At 26.3% G+C, this 27,748-nt stretch overlaps 1 protein-coding gene across 2 annotated transcripts; it reads right to left on the bottom strand.

Annotated features, from left to right (window-relative positions):
* Positions 1–138: 138 nt before the first annotated feature.
* LOC100209581 (polypeptide N-acetylgalactosaminyltransferase 1) lies at positions 139–27,175 on the bottom strand. Of its 2 annotated transcripts, none has more exons than XM_065809194.1 (9): positions 26,509–27,175; positions 13,309–13,475; positions 12,231–12,606; positions 11,978–12,095; positions 11,451–11,635; positions 4,307–4,454; positions 889–987; positions 684–806; positions 139–554 (listed from the first exon to the last, which is right to left on the bottom strand). In XM_065809194.1, the coding sequence occupies exons 1-9, from the start codon at positions 26,967–26,969 to the stop codon at positions 420–422; spliced, it is 1,812 nt and encodes a 603-aa protein (XP_065665266.1). In that variant the 5' UTR covers positions 26,970–27,175; the 3' UTR covers positions 139–419. The 2 variants fall into 2 exon arrangements, with proteins under 2 accessions (XP_065665266.1, XP_065665267.1); XM_065809195.1 differs by lacking the exon at positions 26,509–27,175 and adding an exon at positions 16,969–17,088.
* Positions 27,176–27,748: the final 573 nt, after the last annotated feature.

Genomic DNA, 27,748 nt, shown 5'->3' with positions numbered 1-27,748 from the left:
TTACACACGTATATAATAATACACATCAAGTAAATAATAATATAATATATGACTATAATATATAAAAATAATACATAAATATATAACAAATATAATAATATGCAACCAAGTACTTTACGATAAAGAAAAACAAACATGTTTTTAAAATAACATTTTTGTTTTTATAAAAATTACAAAATTACCTACCAAATATAAATCATATATAAATAACCAAAATTTATTCTTATTTACAAATATTACTTTTATTTATATAATTATATATAATTTTAAATAGCTATTTAGTAAACAAAATTAAGAAATTTTCTAGAAAAAAAACAATTAATTAAGAGTAAGCTGTAGAAACATTACTATATTAATTTATTATTGATTTTTTAAATATTAAACATATTGCATCACTTTTTTCAACATTTCATTATCTATCACCTCGCCATGTCATCAATTTTGTTAAATGACCACTCCTGAAATTTTACATTAAGGCATGGTCCTACACTTGCATACTTAGTTCCTTTAATTTGCAAACACATATTGAAACGATCGTTTAAAATACGCTGGTTCTAAAAATATAAAGATTCTATAAAACAAAAGAATCGAAACAAAAGAGCGCAGTACGTTTAAGACGTTTTTTAAACGTCTAAAACATGTCTTGTGCCCACTGGGGTAGTAAGACCCAAAAAATATAATACCTTGTAAGTCCACTTTTGATTTAAACCTAATCCATCGCATTCTCTAATATAAAGATCGTGACCGTTAAAGTCCATGCAATTGTCTTCCGCTTTTATTTCACCTTTATTGTTGTACGTATAATACTATGAATAAATGTTTATCTATTTGTAATAAAACATGGTCATTTATGCAAGAACACAAATATATAAAAAACAAACAATGCACCTGATTTCCTCCTTGACCATGACAAGCATACAATCCTACTGGCGCTCCTTCTTGCTTCCCTAAAGTATCTAAGCATATACCGCTTTCTGGATTGCGTATCTGAAGAAAAAGATAAATTTTTATAAAAACTAAAGTGATCAAAAATTTAGACTCAGAATAAAACTTACTTTTTCTTACTTATTTGTAATTTAAAAAGGCATTCGTTTTTTATTTTTGAAATTTCATCTTTAATACGGTTTATTAAAATTCTCTATAAAAAATTACAAGTAAAATAAAAGCTTTGAAAGCTTTTTTGGAAATAACAAAAACATGTAAACAAGATATCTATGAAAATTTAGATCATAAGTTTATACTCAAGATTTTTCATTTTAAACCGTAAGTCAAGTTAATAAGATATGTGACCACTTTTGTTATCTATGCAAAGTTCACATCTTCTTTAAAAAGAGTCAAAAAGAGTTCGACAATATTCAAAGATAAATCATATTAACATATGGTCCATTCAACCAGTTAACAAGATCCATAATATGTGTTACATCCTCAGATCCCAGCTGACCTCCTCCACCCTGTAACTGAGGCACAATGAAACAATTATGAAACTTCTTATTAAGGTATCTCCAAAGAATTACTTTATTAGCATTTATCTTAAGAATTTTCTTGCAAAAATTTGCCAAAAAATATGATCTTATAAGCATTGGTTTTCTAGCAGCTTCTATTTACTGTTTATCTTGAGATGTCATTTTTAAGAGCTAGATTAATTTCTTGAACAATTTGTTTGGCACTATACTTGGGATTTTTTCTGGGAATTTTGTATATACTATCAACATCAGTGATAGTTGTTTTTCTGGGTCTTTCGGATCTGATTTTATCTAATGCTACCTGTTTTTTTTTAGTGACACATAAAAATGTGACATAGTGACATAAAAATATAGATTGGGCACTTACAAACAATGTTAGAAAAAAGTGAGTCTAAATTTATGAAACACAATGTTTTTAAAATGCCAGCATTATTCAAAAAACAAAAAAAAGGTTTAATCTAAAAAATTATATAAAAGTTTTTTAAAATTATTTGGAAAAAAACTAATTATATTGAATTTAAAAAATTTTTCTTGAAACATAATCTCAATTAATTTTGATTTTAAGAGCTAATTTAAAGATGACCTTTCTACCCTACTCAATAATATTTTACTTTATATTTCAAAATATAGTCTGTTTAATAAGTTTTAATCTGTAAGTATTTTAAATATTTAAAAATATGATATGGTGGTATTAGTATGTATATTAGTAAATTAATTCATAAAACAGTTTTAACTTAGGATATTATGATTAGAAAGTCACATTGTCATAAATATTCTGCATGTACAAATAAGAAATGGGGCACAGTTTAGTGAACAGATGAATCTAAATTTAATATCTTTGGATCAGATGGTAAGCAGTTTGTCCGCAAACCACTAAATAAAGAGTTTGACCCACATTACACTGAAAAAACAGTTTAATTTGGTGGTGGAAGCATTATGGTGTGGGAATGTTTCTTGTCATCTGGTATTGGTCCTATCTATTTAATAAGACACTATGAAAGCTGATATTTATACTAATATACTTGAAGAAATAATGCTACTTATGCTGAGGAACATGCCACTGCTCTTGATATTTCAACAAGATAACGATCCAAAACATACAGCTTCTATCACAAAGAGATGGTTCCAAAATAATGGTATGAGACAATTGGACTGGCCAGCATCATGACCAGATTTAAATCTAATAGACAATTTATGGAAAATTATAAAGAATGAGGTAGGAAAACAAAGGCCTCGGAACAAAAGGGATCTGTGGTAGGCTGTGAAAACATCATGGTACACTATTCCAATATCAACATGCTATAAATTGGTCAACAGCATGCCCAAAATACCAATCAATGGTATGATTGGTATTTTGCAATCAAATCAATGCAACAAAATATAAGACAATTTTTGTAAATATTGTATAAAGTGATTGATAAACCTTTTTCAGAAAAAAAGAAAAGTTTGTTTTTGTTCTTAATTGGTTTTAATTATTTTTGTTAAATATTTGTTTTATAAACATTGAATTTTCTTGAGTTAGCAGAGAGCTCTTTTTTTTTTTTTTTTTTTTTGCAACATCATCGACAAGGCAGTGAAGGTTTGGTTGGCATCTGGGGATGTTTTTCTCACAAAGGTATAGACTTTTGTAAGCTGTATATATATCGAAGGCCGAATTAATCAATACACCTACAAGAACACATTGGAAACGTGTTTAGTTCCATAAATCAGACACTTGTATGGCAGAAGCAAGCAATTCATCTTTCAACAAGACAGGGCTTCAGCTCACACAGCTCACTCAATCAAAGAGTATTTTTTGAAAAAAAGTTCAATGTGATACCCTGGTGCCCAAGATCACCAGACCTCAACCCAATTGAAAATATTTGGTCTTGGATTGACAATCAACTGACATACCATGAAATTCAATCAACTCAGCATTTGAAGCAACTTTTGAATGAGTACTGGCTGAAGGTATCTCACGTGATGTGCATGAAATTAGTTGAATCAATGCATAAACAAGTTTATCTTTGCTTTAAAAACAAAGGAGGACACTTTAAATATTAATTTTGCTTTTTTTTTCATTTTGTTCAAACGTTGCCATTCGTTTAAACTTTTGTGCTTCTTATTTTTCCTATATGATTTTTTGTAATTGTTTTTTTCTAACTAAATATTGAAATTTTTATAATATGTTCATATTCATTTTAAAGCTAATTACTTTTTCTTTAATAAATAAAAAAAATTAATTTGATATCATTTTACAGTTTTTTTTTATTAAACAAAAACCAAACATACTTGATAAAAATTCTGCAATTGTTTAAACTTTCGTGAATAGCTGTATATATATATATGAATATATATATATATATATTTATATACATATATATATATATATATATATATATATATATATATATATATATATATATATATATATATATATATATATATATATATAACATATATAAACAATTTTAAAATGTATTCTACAAAATAGAGCGCTCAATTTCCCAACAGAACAGAGCAATAGTAAATTAGTTGAAAATCACTTAACAAACTTTTTTCATTTAACACTGTGTTTCATCAATAAAGACTAATCAGAAATGAATGATCAAATTAATAAAACTTTAATTTATACCAAAAATTAACTTTCAGGAAATCGTAAATGTCTAAACTACTGTAATATAAATATAAACTTTTTACTGTTATATATACATATATATATATATATATATATATATATATATATATATATATATATATATATATATATATATATATATATATATATATATATATATGTGATACATATATAAACTTTGTTTCTATACAAAAAATAAACAAAAAGTTAAAAATGTTTAACTTACTTCACCAGCAGCAAGAAATTTATCATCAGGAATTTCAAGTTCTGGATAAACATTCTCCAAATACCACTGAAAACTTTTACATTGCAACTTTGAACGAAGTTTTACTCGAGCAGTGACATCATCATGCTTCTTTCTTTTCAAATCAAATCTTAAAATAAAAATGAAAAGTAAAAAAAAAATAAAAAAGCAAAAATAAAAACAAAGAAATAAAAATTGAATTTTATCCATTAATTAAAAGACCATTTTATCCAAATATTTAGATTTGAATTTAAGATTCAATACTGTGTAACAATTTCAAAAGTTTTATTTTTATAAAATAAGTTTTTGTTTCTATTGTTAAAAAACTTTTTCCAACTGATTTGTTCAGAATGAAACAGATGATTAAAATGATGTATGATGTTTTTATTTTACATCTTAACATTGTTTGAGCTAAGTATTACAAAATTGGTACATTTCATTTTCATACAGTTTTAGGAAAAAAATGCCAGAATACAGCAGAAACTAAGGACCACGTAAGTGAAAATGCAGGCACAAGATAAAAAGCTAAGAAACCAGGAGGTAAAGAATAAGAGGAAAGTAGGAAAACACATTCTGCAGTTGAGTCAGAAGCTATGATCACCTAACAGCAGAACATAGACAAAGTAAAAGATTTAAAGCTAGCGACTCACTTGGTCACTAAGCTTGTAAGCCAGTACAATAATGAAGAATGAATGTTTTCTTGTTGTGCAAAACAGTTTGTAGTCGTAAACGGGCTGAACGTTACACATTAAGTTGATTATATCTAAGACATAATTGAAAGGACAGATAAAGATTTCAGGACATTTTTAAGGTACATTACTTTACAAAAAAATGTCAGTAAAACTGTTTAGATTATTTTCCATATAATATTTAAAAAAATAAATTTTAACAATTACCAAAGAATTTTAGAGTTCAATTTCGGCTCTATTACTCTTTTGCTTCTTTTAATTTTTTTTTAATCCTAGGTTATCCAGAAAAATAGAAAACCAATTTCCAAAAAAAGCACAAAAAGTATCTGCAGAGCATATAAAAAGTATAATAATTCTCAACACCTTTTTGTTGCTTTTGTCAAGTTGATGTTAGTCATAAAGGAGGAACAAATGTTATCTAAGTATATAATCTTTTCTATTAAGAAGCTGCCATATTGAGCTGCGTGCCATTACAACTACTTAACGGTTCATAATTACAATAATACCATACAAGGGCAATGCAGATGACATCATCCTAACACCTCCACATGATGTCAAAATTTAAAAAGTCATGTTCCAATAGAATATCTTAATAGATATTCTATTGGAACATGACTCATTCATGTTCCAATAGAATATCTATTAATTATTAATAGAATATCTATTAAATCAATCATTATGTAGATACTCTCTTATAAAATGGTATTGTATATTGATGTGTTTTGAACATAAATGCTTCACATTCGTTGCAATTTTCAGCAACTGAACCTTGATTATCGCTTTTGACATTCACTGGTTCAGTAATTTCCACAAATAAATCCTTCAGGAGTTGGGTAAGGTATGCTAGCTTTTGGCATTGAGAGATATTGCCATATACTAAGCTTTGCATGTTGAAAGAGTAACAGAGGCATGTTTCTTAGATTTCCGTGCTATGATTGGTCCATTCTGGTAAAGACTAAAACAATAACTAGTACTACTTCTTTGATCATTGCAAGATGCTCTCTAATTAGTATCACTAAATGCATTCAAACTAATACTTTGTTGCGTTTTTCTAAAAGTTAAGGAATAGTCCAGAGTACCTTTTATTTGTTGAAAAACATGTTTAACTGTTGTCCAATCTCTGTCATATCCGATAAAATATCCAATTTTACTACGTGAAACCAACTTTTTACTATCATTTTCATAGGGATAGCATATTGTTCTGAAGATATGTAATTTGGAAAGGTTTGGCTTAGTCTTTGTGATAGTTCCATATGGAGTGTTTTTAAGTCTATTACTATACCAACGATTTCTAAAATAAATTGCAGTCATTATGGCATATACATATACATTATTATACATTCAATAAGCATGCATCTGGCAACATCAAATAAAGTTAGCCAGTTTTGTTCGGCATTACCATTTTGGTGGGGAGAATATGGTGATGTATGCTCATGCTTAATACAGTACTTTCTCAGAAGTTCTTGAAATTCCCTTGATATATATTCACCTCCATTATCACTTCTAATTCGACTAACATGTCCAGATGGGTAAATCTCATCACTTCTGAACTTAAGTCTTTACATTACCATATGGAGCAATGTCTATTAAGAACTTTTCTGTAGCATGAACAGCATCATTTCCACCCTCAGTTGTTAATTCTACTTTTTTTTGTTTGAAATTGTTGATTTGTTTGAAATTGTTTGTTTGATTTGTTTGAAATTTGTTGATTTGTTTGAAAATTGTTGATTTGTTTGAAATTTGTTGATTTGTTTGAAATTGTTGATTTGTTTGAAATTGTTTCTTGCTTTTGGGCCACATTGTTAGTTTTTGTACCGTCAGCAGACTCAATATAATGTTTGTCTGGTTTAAAATGTTCATTCAGGTAAATAAAATATTTATCACTGTTAACTATATGAGTGGTTGCACCACAATCAATAAGTCATTTTCAGATAAAAGTTGCGTATTTCCTTCATCAACTTTAAATACATAACTTTAATAAAAGATCAATATTTTGATCTGTTAACTTTTTAGCTTTATCTTTATCCTGTTGCTGTTTAGGACAAAATTTGTCATTATGAGTGCCTGATTTACACAATTTACACCATTTTCTTTTTTGTTTTTATAACAATCTGTAGATGTATGACCTGTGACATAACATTTTGCAACAATTTTTAAACTTCACATTATTTTTCATAACATTTTGACTACTTCTTTAATTTCAACCTGATTACAACCTGTTACATTTTGTTTAGACTACTTCTTGAATTTTCAGTTTCTTCAAAGCTTTTAAGTGCTCGTTTAAATTTTTGAAAACTCTTAACAGTTTCTGATTGTGTTACAACAGCAATAAAAGATTTATATTCATTTGGTAATCCCTATTAAGACCATTGCTACTAGGGGTGAATCACTTACAATTTGATCTGCAGATCTCAATGCTGTTGCTGATGTTTCTGCAAATCTCAATGCTGTTGCTCTTATTATATAGTCTGAATTGACTCCGAATTTATTTTTTGAAGAGTTTTAAGTTGATTGTAATAATTCTTGGATGTTATAATTCTTGATTTGCTACATCCAGCATAGTGTTGTTTAAGTATTGAGAATGCTTCTCTTCCTTCATCTCGAGCATCTCTTAATACTAATGAAAGCGATCTTTTGTCTAGGTACTGAACTAATTCTGCAAATGCTAATTCGTTTTCATCGTCATTGACTTCTTGAGTTCCAGTAATAACATCTTTTAAACCAGTATGTTTCATGTCTCCTAATACTTTTATTTCCCATAATTCAAACTTTCTTTTGTCTCCATCGAATAATAAACTTTGATATTGGCTATATCTTTAATAATTGACATAATTGGGATAATTGGCACGTAACATTTTATGTGCCCAGATACTGGCCATTTCTTAATATATAGATTATATACTTAGCTAATATGTACATATGTACATATATGTATATATATATAAGGTGACAAAAAAAAATCCAAATGCTTGAAATTGGACTCTTTTATTGCATTCCTTTTAACTAAAAATAAACTGTGCAAAATATTATAAAAATATTTTTTATAATATTTTATCTAGAGGGGGTTGCTCAATAAACTTGATATTATTAGATTTAAACATCAACAGAGAACAAAAACAAATTTTAATTTTTTTCTAATGCAAAGTTTTAATTATTTTATTCATGTTTATTTTTAATCAGAAAATTCAGATTATTGTTATTCAGATAATTCACTTGCTGATTTGTTTTCACTCATGCGTTCAATGTGGACTTTTTCATATCTGGAATTTGACGTCGATGTTCTTTCACAGTTTGTAAAACATATTGCAATTGAATTTCATCTTTCGTCAAGATTTTTGTGTAATCTGAAACAAGTTTCAGCCCTCTTTCAGCTGTATTGTTCACAGCTTTCAAAGAACTAACAATTTTATGTGCTTCCTTTTATTCGGTTAGTATGCTCCATGTGTATAGGCAATGTTCTTTCATAAATGTCTAGTTTATTCCAGGTACTTTAAATACACATTTTAAGAAGAGCAGATGAAAAGATAGGAGCCTGAAACCAATGCTCCATGTAAATCAAAATTGAAAAATTTGAAAACTGTGGAAGATTCTTTTCTTCATTTTTTGTTAAATAAAATAGATATCAAAACAACTAGATTTTAATAGAGTACAGTGCTTTTGTTATCCATTGTGCCTGGTGCAAATTATCGAAAGTTAAAAAAATTCTTCATTATTGTGGCAAAATTGATTTGTTCCTTGCAGCATATTTACAGCAAATTCTACTGCTGATGGTACAAGCAAACCATACACTGCATCATTTAAGACCCATGATTTAGAATTATGTTTACTCCACTAATCAAGAAATAGTTGAAAAAACTTTACCTCTGGACCAATAGATGGTCCAAAACAAGTTTTGTAAACATGGAATAAAATCAAGTCATGAACATGGTGTTAATAAGCTGTGTAAAGACTTCCCAAATAATTTTTCCAGTAAGTTACAAACACCTGAATGTATACCTGTGTTGCTTGAAGTAGTATCAAAACAGAGCGCCACAATTTTGTCATATGAAATGTTCCAATCTTTTAAAGCTTGTTCTGTTGCATAACTTATTTGTTCACTGGTAACTCTATCCGGTTTTGGGACTGACAACAGTGTTTCGGGCAAAGTTTACTAGTAGTAAGAAAAATTAAAATTATAAATATTCTATATAACTTTAATTATATATTTTAAATTATATTTGTTTCAATCCTACTTCATTGTTTAATGTTAACTTTTTCAAATATTTTAAGATTTCAGGATTAAATGTATTTTATTTTTATGTTTGACATCATGTCTAAACATTTGATCACAGGGCACAAATAAAATACACCATACTTCATTTCAACTTCTAGTCTTCATTTATTTTAAATCAACTCGGAAATTATCTGACTAATAATGTGTTTTAAAAATGTATTTTCATTCAAGACAACGATTTTATTTGTATTTCAGGATGCAATAAGTTTAGCAGTAGTGCAATACTCATGCAATAACTTAACTGGATGATGAAATATTACATTGGGTGTTCTAAATGCCAGCCAACTTATTTTATTTTTAACTTATTATTCTGAAAAAATTAACAACATGTATTATGCATAATGACTCATAAAATTAATAAATAATTAACAAATAGTAAAATATTGATAATATTCTCAACTTAATTAGTTAAATAAAAATGATAAAATATGAAAAATGTGTGTTTGAGCAACTCTGCAAATTAAAAAAATTGGACTGAGCAATCCCTAAACATCAACAGATTGCATCCAAAATTTCTCAATATCATTTTTTTATTAAATGGAACCAAATAAAAGGTTGAGAGCATAAGAAAAAAAAAGTTTTTTCAATGCATATATTTGATACATAAAATAGTAAAAACACTTATCTAAAGTGAATTAATTTATTGCTCTGTTCTTTAAGAACATCGAGCACTCTATTTGTAAAATACACACACATCCACACACACAGACACACACATATAAACATGTTGAACCTGTTCTAGATGATGAACCCTAGGTACCTTTAGATACCAGTTGGATACCAATCCTTTTTGTTGGATATAAATGTATAGGAAGACCTACTCAAAATCATAATTTTGTAATTTTTGTAAATTTGCTAAAGTTAACTTTTACTTTTAATTTATGTCAACAACTTGTAGTTTGTTTATTTGTCAAGAATTTGTAGTTTTGTTTATTTATGTCAACAATTTGTAGTTTAGGAAAAATAGTGGGCAAATTTAAACAAGTCATCGTGATAAAAATTGTGCAACAAACTTATATGAATCTAAACAGTGTCTGTTTAATCTGCAACCTGTGTAAACAGTAACCTGGGTAGCTTAAAACCCTTTTTACTTTTCTTAATGTCATCTATTGCATATCTACTACACTCAAAACTAACTATTTTTAAGGTTTACCTGAGATGAAAATAGTCATAAGCTATGAGCACCCAATACTATGAGATCCATTATATCTATCAGTATGACTGATAGTTTCAATATGGCAGATGATAGAATAACTTAAATAACTATTTGAACAAAGATATCACTCTAATGTTATGTACTTTTATCTAAATGCAATAGGTACAATTAGTATACAAGTTAATAAGTAAATTTCAGTGTGTAAATTTCATATTCATAAATACGCTAGAAAATTTGTATAATATATATGTAACTGTCTAATATCTGATCTTAACAACATTACATACACATTTACTTCATTTTTACTTCAACTAGACTACTATACAAATACTATAATTACTTCAACTATTAATTGTTAATATGCAGTAGTGATGTAGAGTTTCTAACACTTATTTTAAAATTTTAAACACAGTAAAAAGAAATTCATCACCTAAAACACCAACACATTAATGTACTATGCACCAACACCTAAAGTAATTGTATCATATCATAGCATACTTATTTTGCTTAGTAAATAAAATCACGCAAATCTTAGTAAATGCAAGATTTTATTTTTAAGGCTTTTGTCAAACCTACGAGATGTCAAGAAGAAACTCTCAGTGAATCACACCTTAAAAATGCATTACATTTCAACTAGATTTGTTACACTAACACATTTCCACATAAAAAACAATAATGAAATCATTTGATTTCAAAGGCCACATCAACTATCATGATGACATCACTTGATTTCAACACATCAACAAATTTATTACTGAGATTACTATCTTAAGAGATTTAATCAAATGTAAATTTTTTAGTTTTAATAAACTATATTAGAATAATTAAGCAATAAAATAATCGGCCATCTTCATCATGTTTTAAAACTTTTTTATTTTTATCATCTGCTTTTAATCTGCCATCTGCCAATAAAGTTATTGAAGTTATAATTTTATAAAAAGTATTTTTATTTCAATATAAAACTTTTTATTTCATCATAAAGAAGAGCTCATATAAAAAGATACTGACCTTATATTGTAAAAGTGTTTAGCATATTCGTCCATCCAAACATCAGCTACTCTCATTAAGTTCCGGCTTACCACATCTCCATCTCCACCTCTTCGATTCGGAAATGAGTATGGAAATCTTGGTCGAAACACATGTCCCACTCTTGAACATGGAAGCATTTCAATTGATCCACCACACATCCATATCTGAAAAAGATGAAATTAAAAAAAGATAAATAAAAAATATATCAACTAGTTCTAAATAAAGTCTTGAAGTCCCAACAAAACTGAATAAAATTTTTAATAAAACTTTTGGCTTTTTTTAAAAACTTGTTAATTTTTAATGTGCTAAATGTTGCATCAAATAAATTGATAAAAAATAAATTTTTCTATAAATTTATTTGAGAAACAACCAATTGGTAAAAAAATGCTACCATAAGTAAAAATATTCTTGTATTTTTTGCAAGCCATCATATATCTGGTTCTTATATTCAGTAAAAAATATGATTATATTGTACCCTGAATGAGATTTCAATATATGAGATTTACCCTAAATGAGATTTCAATATTTTCTCCACCCCAGATATCCATGCCAGTATCATAACTTCCCATTTCATAAAAATAATCACGATTAATTGAGAACAAACCTCCAGCCATTACAGGAGTTCTAAAGATAATTTTTATTTTTAAGTCAACATACTTTAATTATTAAGTTTAAACATAAGTTACTTTGTGTCAGCATAAATTATACTGTTTCAGTATAAACTACTTCATTTCAGTATAAATAAAACACTAGTATTACCTGATGCCATCAGACTCATGCTTTCTTCTTTGGTCTTCATAAGAAGGTATAGGTCTCCAAGTGAACTCCAGTCTCCATTTAAACACACCTCTTTGGAAAGGTTCAGGTACTGCGTTATAATTAAAATTTGTTTCACTAATTTCATCAATGACTGGCATTACTACATTCCGCCTGTCTTCTTTAATTTTTGCTAGTAGAGGTTCTGCCCACCCAAGTGTACATTCACAGTGTGCATCTAAAAAAGTAAGTATTGGTCCTTTTGCTTTTTTAGCTCCTTCAAGACGAGCACGAATTAATCCCTGGCGATCACGCAATCGAATAATGGAGACAATCTTTAAATTTGGAATATAGTCATCAAGTCGTTGTTTCAAATCATCTAAATGTAATAATCTACAGTAACATTTTAATACTATGACTAAAACATAACTTAAATTTTACTAAAGTAATTATCTTATTATTTTACCATTTATTTTTTTGTTTGTTTCAGTATCAGTAGCTATCAAAAAATATCATAGGCTCTTCGAAACAGCAAACATAAGGGATTCAGACTGGTATCATCAAACAAAACAAAACATTCCTAAGTGAACTAGAACATTGATTTCTTATTGTGTTAAAAACAAAATCTGATTTTTACCAAATTTAAAAGAATAGAAAAAGCTTGAATGAGGTAAGAAGAAATTCATTGAATATGAATTCAAGAAAAAGAAAGAATTTTTTAATTTTTTTTTCACAAGTTCTTATAATAAAAAAAAGTTTTTCTATTTCACAACGATATAAAAAATACTAAACACTAATTTTCTACAAGTATAAGTTTCAAATATTGTGCTACCAACACAACTACATATTTGCAAATACATATCCCACAGATACCTTTTCAAATATTTTTCATGTTTGGTCACAAAAGTGATTCATTAAATAAGTTCCAAAATAAATGTAAAAATTAAAAACTAAGAAATAATCAAAAAAAAAATAAATAAATAAATAAAGTCAAGATATTTAAATAAATAATGTTACTAATAAACATCTAAATATTTTTTAAAACAAAGTAATATAAAAAAATTTGATAAACTGATTTTACCACTAGTGCTTGCATCATCTACAAGAATTATTTCTTTTAAATATTGGGGTGGTGTCCTATTTATGACACTATGCACTGTGCGCAATAATGTTGACCAAGCCTCATTATGAAAGCATATAATCACTGAAGTTGGTGGTAAATCAACAGGATATTTCTTAACTTTACATCTAAAAATTGTACAGATATATATATATATATATATATATATATATATATATATATATATATATATATATATATATATATATATATATATATAAATGTTCCTGGTAACAAAAGAAAAACTATTCAAACTAAGATGAGTAAAATATATTTATTATTTAAATTTTGACAAATATTTGAAATTTTTTTCTCTAACACAGAAGGCCTTTCATATAAAATCTTCAGCTGTGTATGAGATTTACAAAACTATAAAAATTCTTTATATTGAACTTCCTATAAAAAGTTTAAAAAGGAAGTAATTAATGTTTATATAAAAAACTATAACAAGAATATAGCATAACTTGATACTTGTTGGTAAGGAAAATTTTAAAGGCAATGTGAAAATAATTACTTCCTGAATATATGTTCATTGTATCATGTCCCTGTTTATGTAGGTGAGCTTATAAATAAGAAGTAAATTCTCATTTGAGAGTTTTAACATTGGAAATAATTTTAAAAAAAGTTGTTTTTTTTAAGGCAATTGAAAATATGCTGATCAAATTTATCTGAACCAATACCTGTTCTGCATGTGTAGATGTGTAGATTAGTTCTTAACCTTAGGTTATTAGTTTTACCAATGCATGTTGTTTTTCCATCGAATCCATTACATGATAGAAAATAAATAATATTTTTTGAATTACATGACCATACTTTACCAGATGATGTGGTAAAATGGTTAACAAACTGAAGATAAATTGTACATAACTTACAACATTTTGATACGCATTTTAAAACCTTGCATTCATCGTTAATAAAAACTGGTTTATTTTTAAAACTTGATGTACTAATGTGTCTTAAAATATTTTTTGGATGTCGTTGTGATAGTACAATAGAAGTGTTTTCAAAAATTGATTTTAATTTATTGTCTAAAACAGATAGTTTTAAAATACCATGTAGAGTAGTTAACAAATTTTCAAAATTAATATTTGTAAAATTTGTAGTTACAAAAGGTATAATTTTGTTCTTTTCTCTTTTTTGAGGAGCTGGTCCCTGTAGTCAAGCTTTAAAAATTTTTATAGTTTTCTAAATCTCATACACAGCTGAAGATTTTATATGAAAGGCCTTCTGTGTTAGAGAAAAAAATTTAAAATATTTGTCAAAATCTAAATAATAAATATATTTTACTCATCTTAGTTTGAATAGTTTTTCTTTTGTTACCTGGAACATTTACTCATAGTTGTTAAAAAAATCTTTTGGCTATATATATATATATATATATATATATATATATATATATATATATATATATATATATATATATATATATATATATATATATATATATATATATATATATATATATATATATATATATATATATATATATATATATATATATATACATATATATATATATATACATATATATATATCTTTATATATATATATATATATATATATATATATATATATAGACACACACACAAACATAAATATAAGTATATAAATATATCCTCTTAGATAGATGTCTCCAATTTTACCATAAAATACCAACAAAGTGTATATACACTCCCCTACTACCTATTTAAGTCAGTTCATGCATATCCAGTCCCTGTGTATTCTCCCTAAATAGTCAGTCAATGTATGTACACTCCCAACATGTTCTCCCTAGATAGTCAGTCTCGGTATGTACACTCTGCTACACTAATCCCTAAATAAATCAGTCGATCAGTTGACAAAACAAAAATGAAAAAACAATTAAATAAAATAAATAAAATTAAATAATAAAAAAAAGAAAAACATTCTGAATTGAAGAAGCAAAAATATTTTATTGTTAAAGTTGGGTTTTTATGGTTATATTTGTTCTATTAACACATATTGATTATTATATCTAAAAATTTATAAATTATTCCAACTCTCATGCAACATTAATAAAAAATGTGTGTGTATATATATATATATATATATATATATATATATATATATATATATATATATATATATATATATATATATATATAAACAACTAACTTTAAATGTATTCTACAAATTTGAATGCTCAATGTGCTTAAAAGAACAGAGCAATAATAAATTAGTAGAATTATTATTGCTCTGTTCTTTATAAATTAATAAAATCACTTTTCATTTCACACTGTGTTTCATCAATAAAGACTCATCAAAAATGATTTCTGAAAAGTTTTTATTGTTAAAAACATCGTGTAAAATGAAAAAAAGTTTCATATGTGATTTTCTACAAATTTATATATATATATATATATATATATATATATATATATATATATATATATATATATATATATATATATATATATATATATATATATATATATATATATATATATATATATATATATATATATATGTGTGTGTGTGTGAGTGTATGAATGTACTCTAAGGTGCCTAATATATTAGAGAGAAGACATTTATTAACTTTCAGAACCCCATCCCCCCTTCACCTTCATTTATTAGTTTTTAACTGTTGTTAACAAAAAAACATCTCAAAACTGAAAAAAAAAATCAAAAAAATATATATCAGTCATGTTGATTTGTGTTCTGTACAAAATTTCCACCCACACTTCTATTAAAACCCCCCTGTTGATCTGGTTATTAGATATACATGTGGGTATGTATATTCTAAGTTCTTTCTCAGCACAAAATATGTACATATTCTAATAAACAGGAAACTTTTTTAAAGTTATTAAAAACAGTTGGTTTTCAAATTTTATACATCTTGACTACAGTATAGCCATACCCAGTTGAGATATTACAATATATTATTTTTATACTCAAAAAACTTGTAAAAAAAAAGTAATATTTTTATAGCAATTGACAAATCCATTTTTCATTTTGATGGCAAGACTCTTTCTTAACAACTTAAAAATATTAAAGCTTTAGATAATATTATTGGAGAGACTTGCTTATTTGGAGTATATCTACTAACTTCATTAATTGGTTAAAATCAGTTCCTAATAGTAAAACAGACTTAATTAAGGATTATTAAATTGCATCAAAAAACTAGAGGAACTTGCTTTGATATCATCATGCAATAAGGGGAAGAATAAATTTTAAACTATCAGAATATCTAATGGATATCTCCTTCTAATAACTTAAAAGCATCATGCAACTGAATTAAAAATTCATTTTTAGAAAATTAGTGACCTATGAGAAAGTGTAACATGAAAAACCTGATAAACTATTTCTCAAAAGAATAATTCAGATGAACTGTTATGTTTTATTTGGAAGTTAAAATAGAGTTTTTTTAAAAAAGAAAGCTAAAAAGTCACTACTATTTTGCTTTACATTGGCAAAACATGGATTATAAGTGATGCTAAAAAATTTGCATACAGAAATAGTTACAATGTTAATTCATCATCTAGTTTTATTAGATGATAGATTAACATAGGAGAAGAAGGTAAAAATTGCATCAGCAATTTCATCATTAGATTCATATTGGGAAAACATCATTAATTTTATCTCTTGGTTGATTATTGTTCTTACCTAATTTTGGACAGATTGGGCTTAAGAAGCAACGAATCAAAAACTGATTCAAATTTCCACCAAACTATAAGCAAACTCAGCAATGATTCATAGGTGTTCATAAGTTTGCAGAAACTTTAGTTTTGTAAATGACCAATCAAAACGATCCATAGATATGATGATGTTTGAAGATATTCTATTAAATCAAACTTTGTTTAAAGATTACTCATTTTGAATTCAGTGAAATCTGTATTCAGTGTACCATAACAAAAGTCCACTAAACAATCTAAGATAAAATTTCGTGATCCATTTAGTGTAATGCAGAAAAAAAAGGGAGATATTGTTATTAAATGTTTTTAGTCTTTGTTATAGAATCGGGTTTTAATTATATGCACAATCTTTTAGTTGTTTCACACATTTTTTTTTAATGCATAAAATGCTTAAAGAAAACAGCAGTAATAAGTAAACTAAAAACACTATTTACAGTTCTAAGAACTTCTTTTTGTAAAATACACTAAAATAATTTGTATATTAGGCTCAAAGTTTATACTTGTTGATTACTCTAAACTGTGTTCAAAATAAACAAATTTATTTATCATAACATGCAATATTTACCAATTTACCCCGGATAACCATTATAAATATCTGATCTAATAACATATCTAATAATAATACAAAAACCACAAAAAACTTGCAATATGTAATAAATTTAGCAGGTCCTGATTGCTAAAGTATTTAATTTAGAAGGTCATGACTGCTAAACTAATTAAGCTAGAAAATGATTGATAAAATAGTCAACTTAAAAATTGGTTCAGTTGCGCCAGCACAAAAGCACACTAAAAGATCAAAATCCAAATTTTCAAAACAAACCCAAAAATTTTAGTTTTTTGGGGAGTTTTGTATAATTATTAGAAATGCTGTTGCATAAAGTTTTTTGTAGACTACATGCTTCTTCAAAATAAAAGCTACGTTACCTTAATAAAATTAAATTGGACAAAATTAATATTATTTAAAAAAAAATTCAAAACTTGGTTTTCTAAAAGTAGTGATAAATTGACTTTAATGTTGACCAGCCATCAATATTGAAGTATAGTTTTTCATTCTTGTATGCCCACACTAATTCAAAAATATGTTACCAAGACAGGTAAATATTTTTAAGTTTATAAATGCAATGCACCCAACATTTGCTTAAAAATTTTAGCATTATAAATCTTAATGACATCAAGTACACATAAAAATTAAGATTATTATTATTCACTGCATTAAATTAATAGTATTAAGAAATTATACAAAAATCTTTTATAATTAAACTTAGTGAGTCGTAACAATAAAAAATCTTTATAATTTATCTAAATTAAAAAATTAAACGTTATCATTAAAAATTATCTAAATATCTTATTGTTTTCTATCCAACATCAAAAAAATTATATATATATATTTATTTTTTAGTTTTGTATTTATCAATATATCTAATAAGTAACTCTATTGACTGTAGTAAAGTTTGAATATATATATATATATATATATATATATATATATATATATATATATATATATATATATATATAAATATATATATATATATATATATACATACACATATATATATACATACATACATATATATACATACATACATATATATATATATATATATATATATATATATATATATATATATATATATATATATATATATATATATATATATACATATAAATATATATATAATATATATATACATATATATACATTTGTATATATATATATATATATATATATATATATATTTATATATATATAAATATATATATATATATATAAAAATATATGTATGTATGTATGTATATATATAAATATAAAGGTTATTGCAAAAAAGGATATCTATTAAAAAATTCATAACTATCAAAATAAAACAAATTTACAATTTTAACGCTATAAAAAAAGCGCTAAAAATGAATGAAAAAAATATTAACAATAGTTAATTGCAATGCTATTACTAAAGTAAACAACCAAACCCTTGAAAAAAGATGAAACCCAAATAAAAGAAAAAAACCATGAATATCTAAGAAAAGAAAATTCTTATTTATTTCATCATCATCATCATCATCATCATCATCATCATCATCATCATCATCATCATCATCATCATCATCATCATCATCATCATCATCATCATCATCATCATCATCATCATCATCATCATCATCATCATCATCATCATCATCATCATGCTTTAGCCTTCTCATTTTATGCTGTTTCTCTATAATAAAAAATCTTGAGCATTTACTTTCCTAAACTAAAGCTTGTTCATACCATATGTAATGCACTCTCTCTAACTTATCTTACTTCTACCTCTACCATTTTCTCCTGAAGTTGCTAACTCTCTATATGCTGATACCCAAACCACTTTGATCTTCTCTGACAAATGTTATTTACTACACTGTTTTTTCTAATCTCTGTCCGAAATTATTGCTTCTTTCTTGTCTTGTTAGAGTCATACCACACACCCATCTGATTATCATCTCCTCTTTTCACAAATACTACATCATATTAATACTAAAGTTTATGCAAACATGTCAAGATATTGTATCCCAGCATCTAAATAGCAAACATATATGTTTATATTCATTTATACCCATATTGTGTTTGCATAAATGAACCTTTTACCTAACCTCCTGGATCCAAACAGGTATGGAAGATTTTCCAGAGACTTTCAGAAAATCTTTAACAGTGTCATTAATTAAAGTAATTCAAACATTCCATCTCATATTCATGGGTCTGATCTTATTACTTTTCCCCAAAATAAGGCAGAGTTTTTAATAAATAAGGTAGAGAATTTGCAAAGACCTTTTCCACTAATTTGACCCTTAAATCTAATGACCATACTCTTTCTGCCATCTAGTTAAACAGGTTAACTCATTGTTAATATCCAGATCACTTTGGTTTGCGATACTAAAGTTAATTCTCAATTTTAGTCTTCTACGGCTTGTGGTTCAGACAACATTTCCATTCATAGTCTTTCTAAAGTGTCCTCCAGAATTTTCTTTAATCCTTGTTATACTATTAAGTGCTTGCTATACTAATTATTGCTCGAAGGCCTACACTCTTCTTTATTTCCAGTAACTTTAGGACTTGAAGGTTCTATTTTTGCTTCTGTATCGTTTCTTATCTACAATAAAAACCTTCCTGACCATCTTATATCTAAAGTGGTTTTGTTTGCAGACAACTCAACTTTATACTCTTTTCTTGACATTTTGATTGCTCAAAATAAGCAGCCAATCTTTAATCTGATCTCTCTTCTGTAACAACTTGGCGAAAGCCTTGTGGATTTTAACTTTAACAAAACTTAGTTATTTACTGTTAACAACTATCGCATTATTATTGACATTCTTATATTGACAAATAACAACCCTCTTACTTTCAGACAAGGTCCAAAAGCACATTGTAAATGTAGTTGCTTTGTCTGCCCAGTTTGAGACAGTCTTCCATTGTTGTAAGGATGCATTTATTTTCTTTTAAAATGCTATGGCGGTTAACTAGACTTAAAAATGACGGTTAACTAGACTTAAAAAGCTGCAGGTTTTATGAGCCAGAAAACCTGAAGATGGGTGAGAGTTTTAAGATTTTGTTAATGTGTGTTGAAATAAACTAGATAAATAAAAAATTTTATTGCATGGATGGACAGATACAATGAAAGGACATGACTGTTTAATGACAAGCCAAGCAAGAATGAGTTTTGGTTGATCAAACTAGAAATAAATGCTCAAATGAGCTATTATATGCCAGTATTTAATTAATATTAATTAAAAAATATTATTTTTATTATTTTATTAATATCAAATAAAAAATTTATAATACTTTGTATATTATAAATTTATGCATGCATTTACTATTTAGTAAATGCATGCATAAAATTATAATATATAAAGTATTATAAACTTTTTCCTAGCCCTGGCTATCAACCCCTGCTAAATCTTATAATTTTGTTGGGGCCAGATTTATAGAAAGTCACATTTTTAGCCAGGGTATACTGAATATAACCAAAATTGATTGAAAAGATATATTCAGAAAAAAAAAAAATTTTTAATTTTATTTTAGGTCCCCCAAAAAGTCCTTATGATAAGACTTATCACAGAGCACCACAGAAGAGCATTTGAAGGGAAGTTCACGCCTCCTTCCTTACCTATGTTACAAAACTTGCCTAGAGGTGGCTTTGAACCAAGAACCTCAAGCCCTATCTTAATACTCAGATTTCAAAGTAACAGGGATGGTAGGGAAGCATTTAGGAAAATACCAAATATATCATATTGATTTATTTATTAATACCTGAAGGATTTCATTAGTTTACTGAATTTGAAATACGGAATTATTAAAAAGATGCTTTTTATTTTATTCCTATTTTAAAAGTTTTTTTTTAAACTTCTGGAATAAAATATTTAAGTATTTGCAGTAACTTTTAGTATCAAATGAAATCAGTTTCTCATTTCAATGCTTCATACAAAAACCAAACAATAAAATAGGCCTGTAGCACAACACAACTATTATTTTATATAAGTTAGAATTAAACTCCATATGTTTAAAATTTTTTCCAAATTAAAACTGAAATTAGGATTGAAATTTTAAAACTTATACCATAGTATAATTACACAATAAGCTATTTTTTTATGATTGGCTCCTTCCAAGTGCAATTGTTTTTTAATTACACTCTTCAGAGTTAAATTTACTTATTTTTTTGTGTGTTTTGTTATTTTTTTAGTTTTTTCTGTACTTATTTCCGCTATTAAACTAAGATGAAATAATTAAAAGTGCTGTTGATGCCCCACTCTAGAGAAGAGTGGGGTACCATGATTATTGAGATTCGTGAACAATCAATTTAGACCTGATTCTGCTTATCTGATGGTTAGGCTTTTAAAATTTCTTTACCACCTGGTTTTGCATCATTTATTTGAATGTTACTTTTAAAAATTTTATGTTTTTTAATAAATAAAAAACTTATAATAAATTGTTTCTATATAATAACAAAAAAAGAAAAAAAAAAAAAAAGAATCAAAAACAATTCTTATTAAAGTATATTTTGTTATTTAGGCCTTTTTATAGATTTTATTAAATTATACTTTTAATGTTAATTTGTTAAAAATATATTAGTTAAAATTATATACTACTTAATTTGTAAGATTTTTACAAATTATTCAAATAATTTGCCTTCTTACTAATAAGGTAAATTATTTTAAAAATTTTAAAGATACTTTTGAATAACTATTTTGCAAATTTAAATACGCAATTATTTCAAAATATATAAACCTTAAGGTTAATTTACTTAAATATAATCACATACTATGATTAATAATTAAAAAAAATGTAATTACATACTACTGAGATTTACAAAAAGACAAATATTTTACTAAGAATATGTAAAAAAATTTTGAATAACTTCACAAATTTAAGTTTTTTTGTTTGTTTGAAACCTAAATTAATTTAAAGGTTTTACTATATAAAATAGTTCTACAACTTAGGTCGTTGATATTTTGAAAATTCCCCATGCAATTTCTCAGGAAACAGTTTTCATTCAGATTTTTGATTTAAAATTTTCCAAAAATCTAAACTTCCTAACATTTTCTAAAACAATGTTTATACAAATTTAATTGTTTTTATATACTCAATGAAAAACATTTTGATTTTTTAATTACAGATATCTTTTAAAAGGAATATTTTTTTTGCAGATTTTTAAAAATCATTTTAACAACTATTAATGTTTTCTCATAAACAAACTTGATTGGTATAACTTATCTATAATACTTTTTATATATTATATAACATTTATAAAAAATTTTACGAAGCTTCTAATTTAATGACAATGTTCTCTAGTGATATAAATCTAATTTTCTGTAAATTACAATATCGTAAAACTTATTTTTGTATAACATGAACATTGAGCTAGTCAAAATCTTAAACTAATTAAAATCTAATAAAGCATAAATTAACATTGAAAAACTAAATGAATTGTTTTCTACTTACAATAAGCTTTAATTTCATTTCATAATCATTTGCCTCAAATATTTGTTGGCAATAATTATAAAACCATTAACTAGGAAAAGACAATATTATTAGCAAAGAAAATATTGCTTAGGGTAAAGCTAAAAAAAAGTTCTTTTTATCGGTAACATACTATAAATACCGTTATGCTCAATGCTTCTTTTAAAAAGTAGCTTTGCAAGACTATAACGAAGTATAAGAGGATAGAAAAAGATTAAAAAAAAGTTTTTCGACGAAAAAAAAGAATATGGTTTTTAAGGTAGACGTAAGTTAAACTAAAAACATTAAATTTAAGAACATTTAATTCAATTTGAAAAAAAGGTATTAACATATTAGCTGAATGTGTTTCAATTTTCGGTTGATGTAAAATAAGTGTAATCGCGACATTTTTTTAAATCCCCGATATAATATTGATATACTTACTTTCTTTTTTTTTCTTCTGTAAATTGACATTTTTAAGAAAATTTTATTTTTCAGCAACTTTAGTAACAGGACCACTAGACCTTCACGAGTAAACGTCTTCTATTTTACTTATGCAAGACAAATTTTATACCTAAATTATTTGCAACAATAACAAAACAAAACAAACAAAATTATCAAAAATTTGAGCACAATTTAATTTGAAACTTTCTTTTGAAACTTTTGTTAATCGGAAAAAAACTGAGGTTGAGAATTCTTTCTTTTCATTGAAAAACATTATTCAAACATTAATTTAAAATATCTGCCGGGATTTGCTGCTTTTAAAAAAAGTTCCTTAACAAATTTTTTGAGTTTTTGTTCCATATTTGTTTACTTTTAATTTTTGGCAAGAGTCGTCCATAAAGAACGTACGTTCGGAGAGGAAGAGGGTGTGTGAAAATGGCGTATGTAAGATGGGGGGGGGGGGATGATTATAATTATAAAAGTATGGAGATACTAAATTAAAAAAAATATCATAAAATGTTGGTTAAAAGTTAGTAGGGTTAGTAGGTTAAAAGCGTAGGTACCTTTAGGGAGGTAGAGGGTACTCAAAAAAGCGAATGGCAAAATGTAGGCGGAGGCAGGGGGGGGGGGTGAGGTCGAAATAAAAAACGTACGTACTTTATGGACAACCCCTAAGATAAATACATTTTCTTTATTTAATTTCCGAAGTCTAAAGATCTAAAGATTTTCCTTTAAATGCTTAGAAAGAAAACTGCTACATTGAAGCATTTTATCTCGTTTCGAATAATCTTATCTTTCGAATGATCTTATCTTTTAATTTTCGAAAATATTGAAAGTATACTTAGCAATTTATTATGCGGATTGTATGATCAATGGTTGGCTAATGGTGGAAAATTTTTTTAAAAAGAGAGTGCAGTTGTATTGTTAAAAGAAAGTGTAGTTGTGTTGTTACGCGGTTTATGTTTAAATAAGTCTTATATATATATAATATATTTTTATTAAATCTGCATATTTATTAATACATATTAAAATTATTAATAAACCTTAACGCTTATAAATATATCTTAATTAGATTGTTGGTATATCTAAAGGTTATTAAGATAATTAATAATTTTTGTAGGGAACCTGAAACAACAGCTCCTATTCTTTGTTGCGTCAGCAAATCTCTGTAAGAAGCATTATTCATTTTAAAGGTAGAGAAGTGAGTTAAAGATATGTTAATTACAAGTTAATACGTTATGTTATAAATTATTTTCTGTGCATGTGCTCCAGCCTAATATAACTACTTTGTTTTATTATTTTTTAGAATTTGTAACTATGTTCAACAAAGCAATATAAAGTTGTTTTAATTCTGATTTTGCCAAGGAACTTTGCAGGTTGTTAGATCTAGTAAAAAAAGAAAATCCGCTTATATATATTCCAATATATTGGAAAAATCTTTTGTTGTACAAATAAAACTTGTTTCTTCCTTGCATATTAAGCTGCAATGATCAAGTTTATCAAGTAAAAATTTCTAAATATAAATTTTGATATAAAAAAGTAACAAAACCTGAAATAAAATTGAACTCTTTAACTTAAACTTAAATTTATTTTAAGTTAGTTAAATATTACAGATTATAAAGATAAACATTACAGATTATAGAGATAAATATTACAGATTATAGAGATAATCAACTTCTTCTTTGATAGCATTTCTTTAAATTGAGTCCGAGCCTTTGGAATCAATTACGTTCACGTATAGTAAACAAATTTACTATACGTGAACATATACCACTGCAACCGTCATTCTTTTCTGTTTTCTTAATTTTTTGTTTTATTTCTCAGTGTTATCTACGAGCAGAATTATTTAAATATTTCACAAGATAACTTGATTATCCTTTAAACGTTAAACTAAATGTTGTGATCAGATTTAAAGATATTAAAACATAATGTATTTAAAGCCAAGACTCTGTTGCTGGATATAGTGTTTTTATTTTAATCATAAGTACAAGCAGAATTATTTAAATATTTTACAAGATAACTTGATTATCCTTTAAACGTTAAATTAAATGTTGTGAATAAATTTAAAGATATTAAAACATAATGTATTTAAAGCAAAGACTTTGTTACTGGATATAGTGTTTTTTTTTTAATCATAAGTTTAAATTTGAAAAACTTTCTTACATTTATATATTTTTTAAAATTTAATTTGTTTAAAAAAATTTCGCTTGAAGATTTAAATTTCTAACAACTTTGTTAATAGCTTGATAAGAAGCACACTCGATATCCCAATGCTTCATAGTCATGCTACATACTACGTCATACTACATTTTACGTCATACTACAGGAGGTAAAACAAAAAATCAAATAACAAACATTTTAAAAAAACATGAAAGATTTTAGATTTATAATTTTTTTTTTAAATATTTGTGTTACTTGCTGGGTTTTACAAAATTAGTGAACTGCTTTAAGTCTCGTGAATATTTACACCAGTTATTGTTCGAATTAAACAAGGACAAGTTGAACGTAGAAATGTTTATGTTCTACCGATTTTCTTTGCATCAGTGAAACAGGTTATGGAATTTTTTTTAATCTTTTAATTGATTACAACAAAAACATATATAAAACAAGGTGTATCACTAGTGAAAAGGATGAATCTAAGGATAATTTACGCCCAATCTTGTAGGAAAAGTTGCGAATTTTTCATTTATACTAAACAACTATGTCAACAATCGTCAAACTTTTTATGACCTCCTTTACAAAATCCGTAAACCCAAAATCCACCCACTAGAAACCGCTAATTATTACTAGTTATTAATAATTAAAAAAAAATACTTAAACCTTTCCAGAAAATTTTTAAACGTTTACAGATGTAAACAATTGCCAAACTTCCTTATACGTCTCCCCTCCTTATCCAATTTAAATTAAAAAAAGTTTAATTTTTTTAAATATTTGCTAAATACATAACTTTTGGGTTAGCAAGAGTTTGTGCTAAACTAAGAGAAAATTATTTTAGCAACGCATTTTAAATTGCATGAAACTGTTTTCATAAATTTTATTGTATGATTTAAAATCAACTTTTATTGTAATTATCATGTGAAGTAATAATTAAAAATATCTTACTGGTCGTTCCTATAATCTTTTAAACTTCTGTGGATGGAAATTTTATCACTAACTAATTGGTTAAACGCATGCTTCTCGTATCCTAACTTTTCTTTTTCCTTTTCGTTCTCTTCTACAGTTACACCTGTTCCTAGCTCTCCCGGTAATTGATAATCTCTTGGAACAAGAAAACTTTCATAATCAGCTACTCTCATTTTGTGAATATCTGTTAAAATGAGCAGCTGCTTGTCGGCACTTTCTAATGAGTACTGGAGATTGTTTTTATGTGTCTGCGTTTTTACCTTTGTTGTTTCAGAGTTTAAATTGGAATATTGTTCTGCAACCGCTTCGAGCGTTTTCCTTTTTACAGCTAGTGTTACTTCTATATCGTCGAAAAATAAAAACGTTATAGTTCCGCATATCCAAAGCAACGAAGTTGCAAATATTGTGTAGTAAATAACTCTTCTTTTGCTAGGATGCATCCAACCATAAAGTTCAATTACGTCTTCCTGGAAAACGATCGAATAAATACCTTACACTTTTTCTTGATTCATTAGCTGTTTTAAACAAATATAAATAATTGCATATAATTACTAATGCAGAAATAATTAATGAAAATATTTGAGAACTGTTCTCCCGCGCATTTAAGGAATTTTAAGTAGCTCGTATCCATCTTTGGCATGATTTTTTGATCTTCTGAACCATAGTCGCGATATAAACAGGGCGAACGCAATTAGTTAGTGCGCATCTCATTTTTTAATAGCGTATTTACGTTTTTTTTAACGAAGCGTAACTGTGCCAAGTTTTTGGAAGCGCACGCACTTCTAATTTAAAAGCATTTTCAATTTAAATTTTAAAAGTGGCATGAAAAAAAAGTTAAATTCAAGTTAATAATGCAGAAAATAACACTATACGCTGTGAGATTACTTATTGTTGCGAAAACAACTTTTTTCCGACGCGAGTTGCTCTTTATTTTGAAAAACGAAAGGAATTTAAAGAGGTTATAATTTTGAAAAATATTAACAATCAATTTTGTGAAAGTGTTTTAAAAATTTTATTGTTCAAATTGAGTAACAGGCATTGTGACGTTTTATAAGGTTTCGTTATTTTTATCAATCAAATTAAAGACTAATTAAATGAATCAGTGGTTTAAATGTATGCAGTCCTTATCAATACAGTCACGCGTTTGGAGTTTATCAAATCCAATGGAAAGGATAAGATGGTATTTGATTTTGAAAAAGATGAAACTTCAATGGAAAAA

Source organism: Hydra vulgaris, chromosome 11, assembly GCF_038396675.1.
Source record: "Hydra vulgaris chromosome 11, alternate assembly HydraT2T_AEP".
NCBI classification, from domain to species: Eukaryota; Metazoa; Cnidaria; class Hydrozoa; order Anthoathecata; family Hydridae; genus Hydra; species Hydra vulgaris.
The sequence above is the reverse complement of the archived record's forward strand: the minus strand, read 5'-3'. Positions and strand labels throughout refer to the sequence as shown.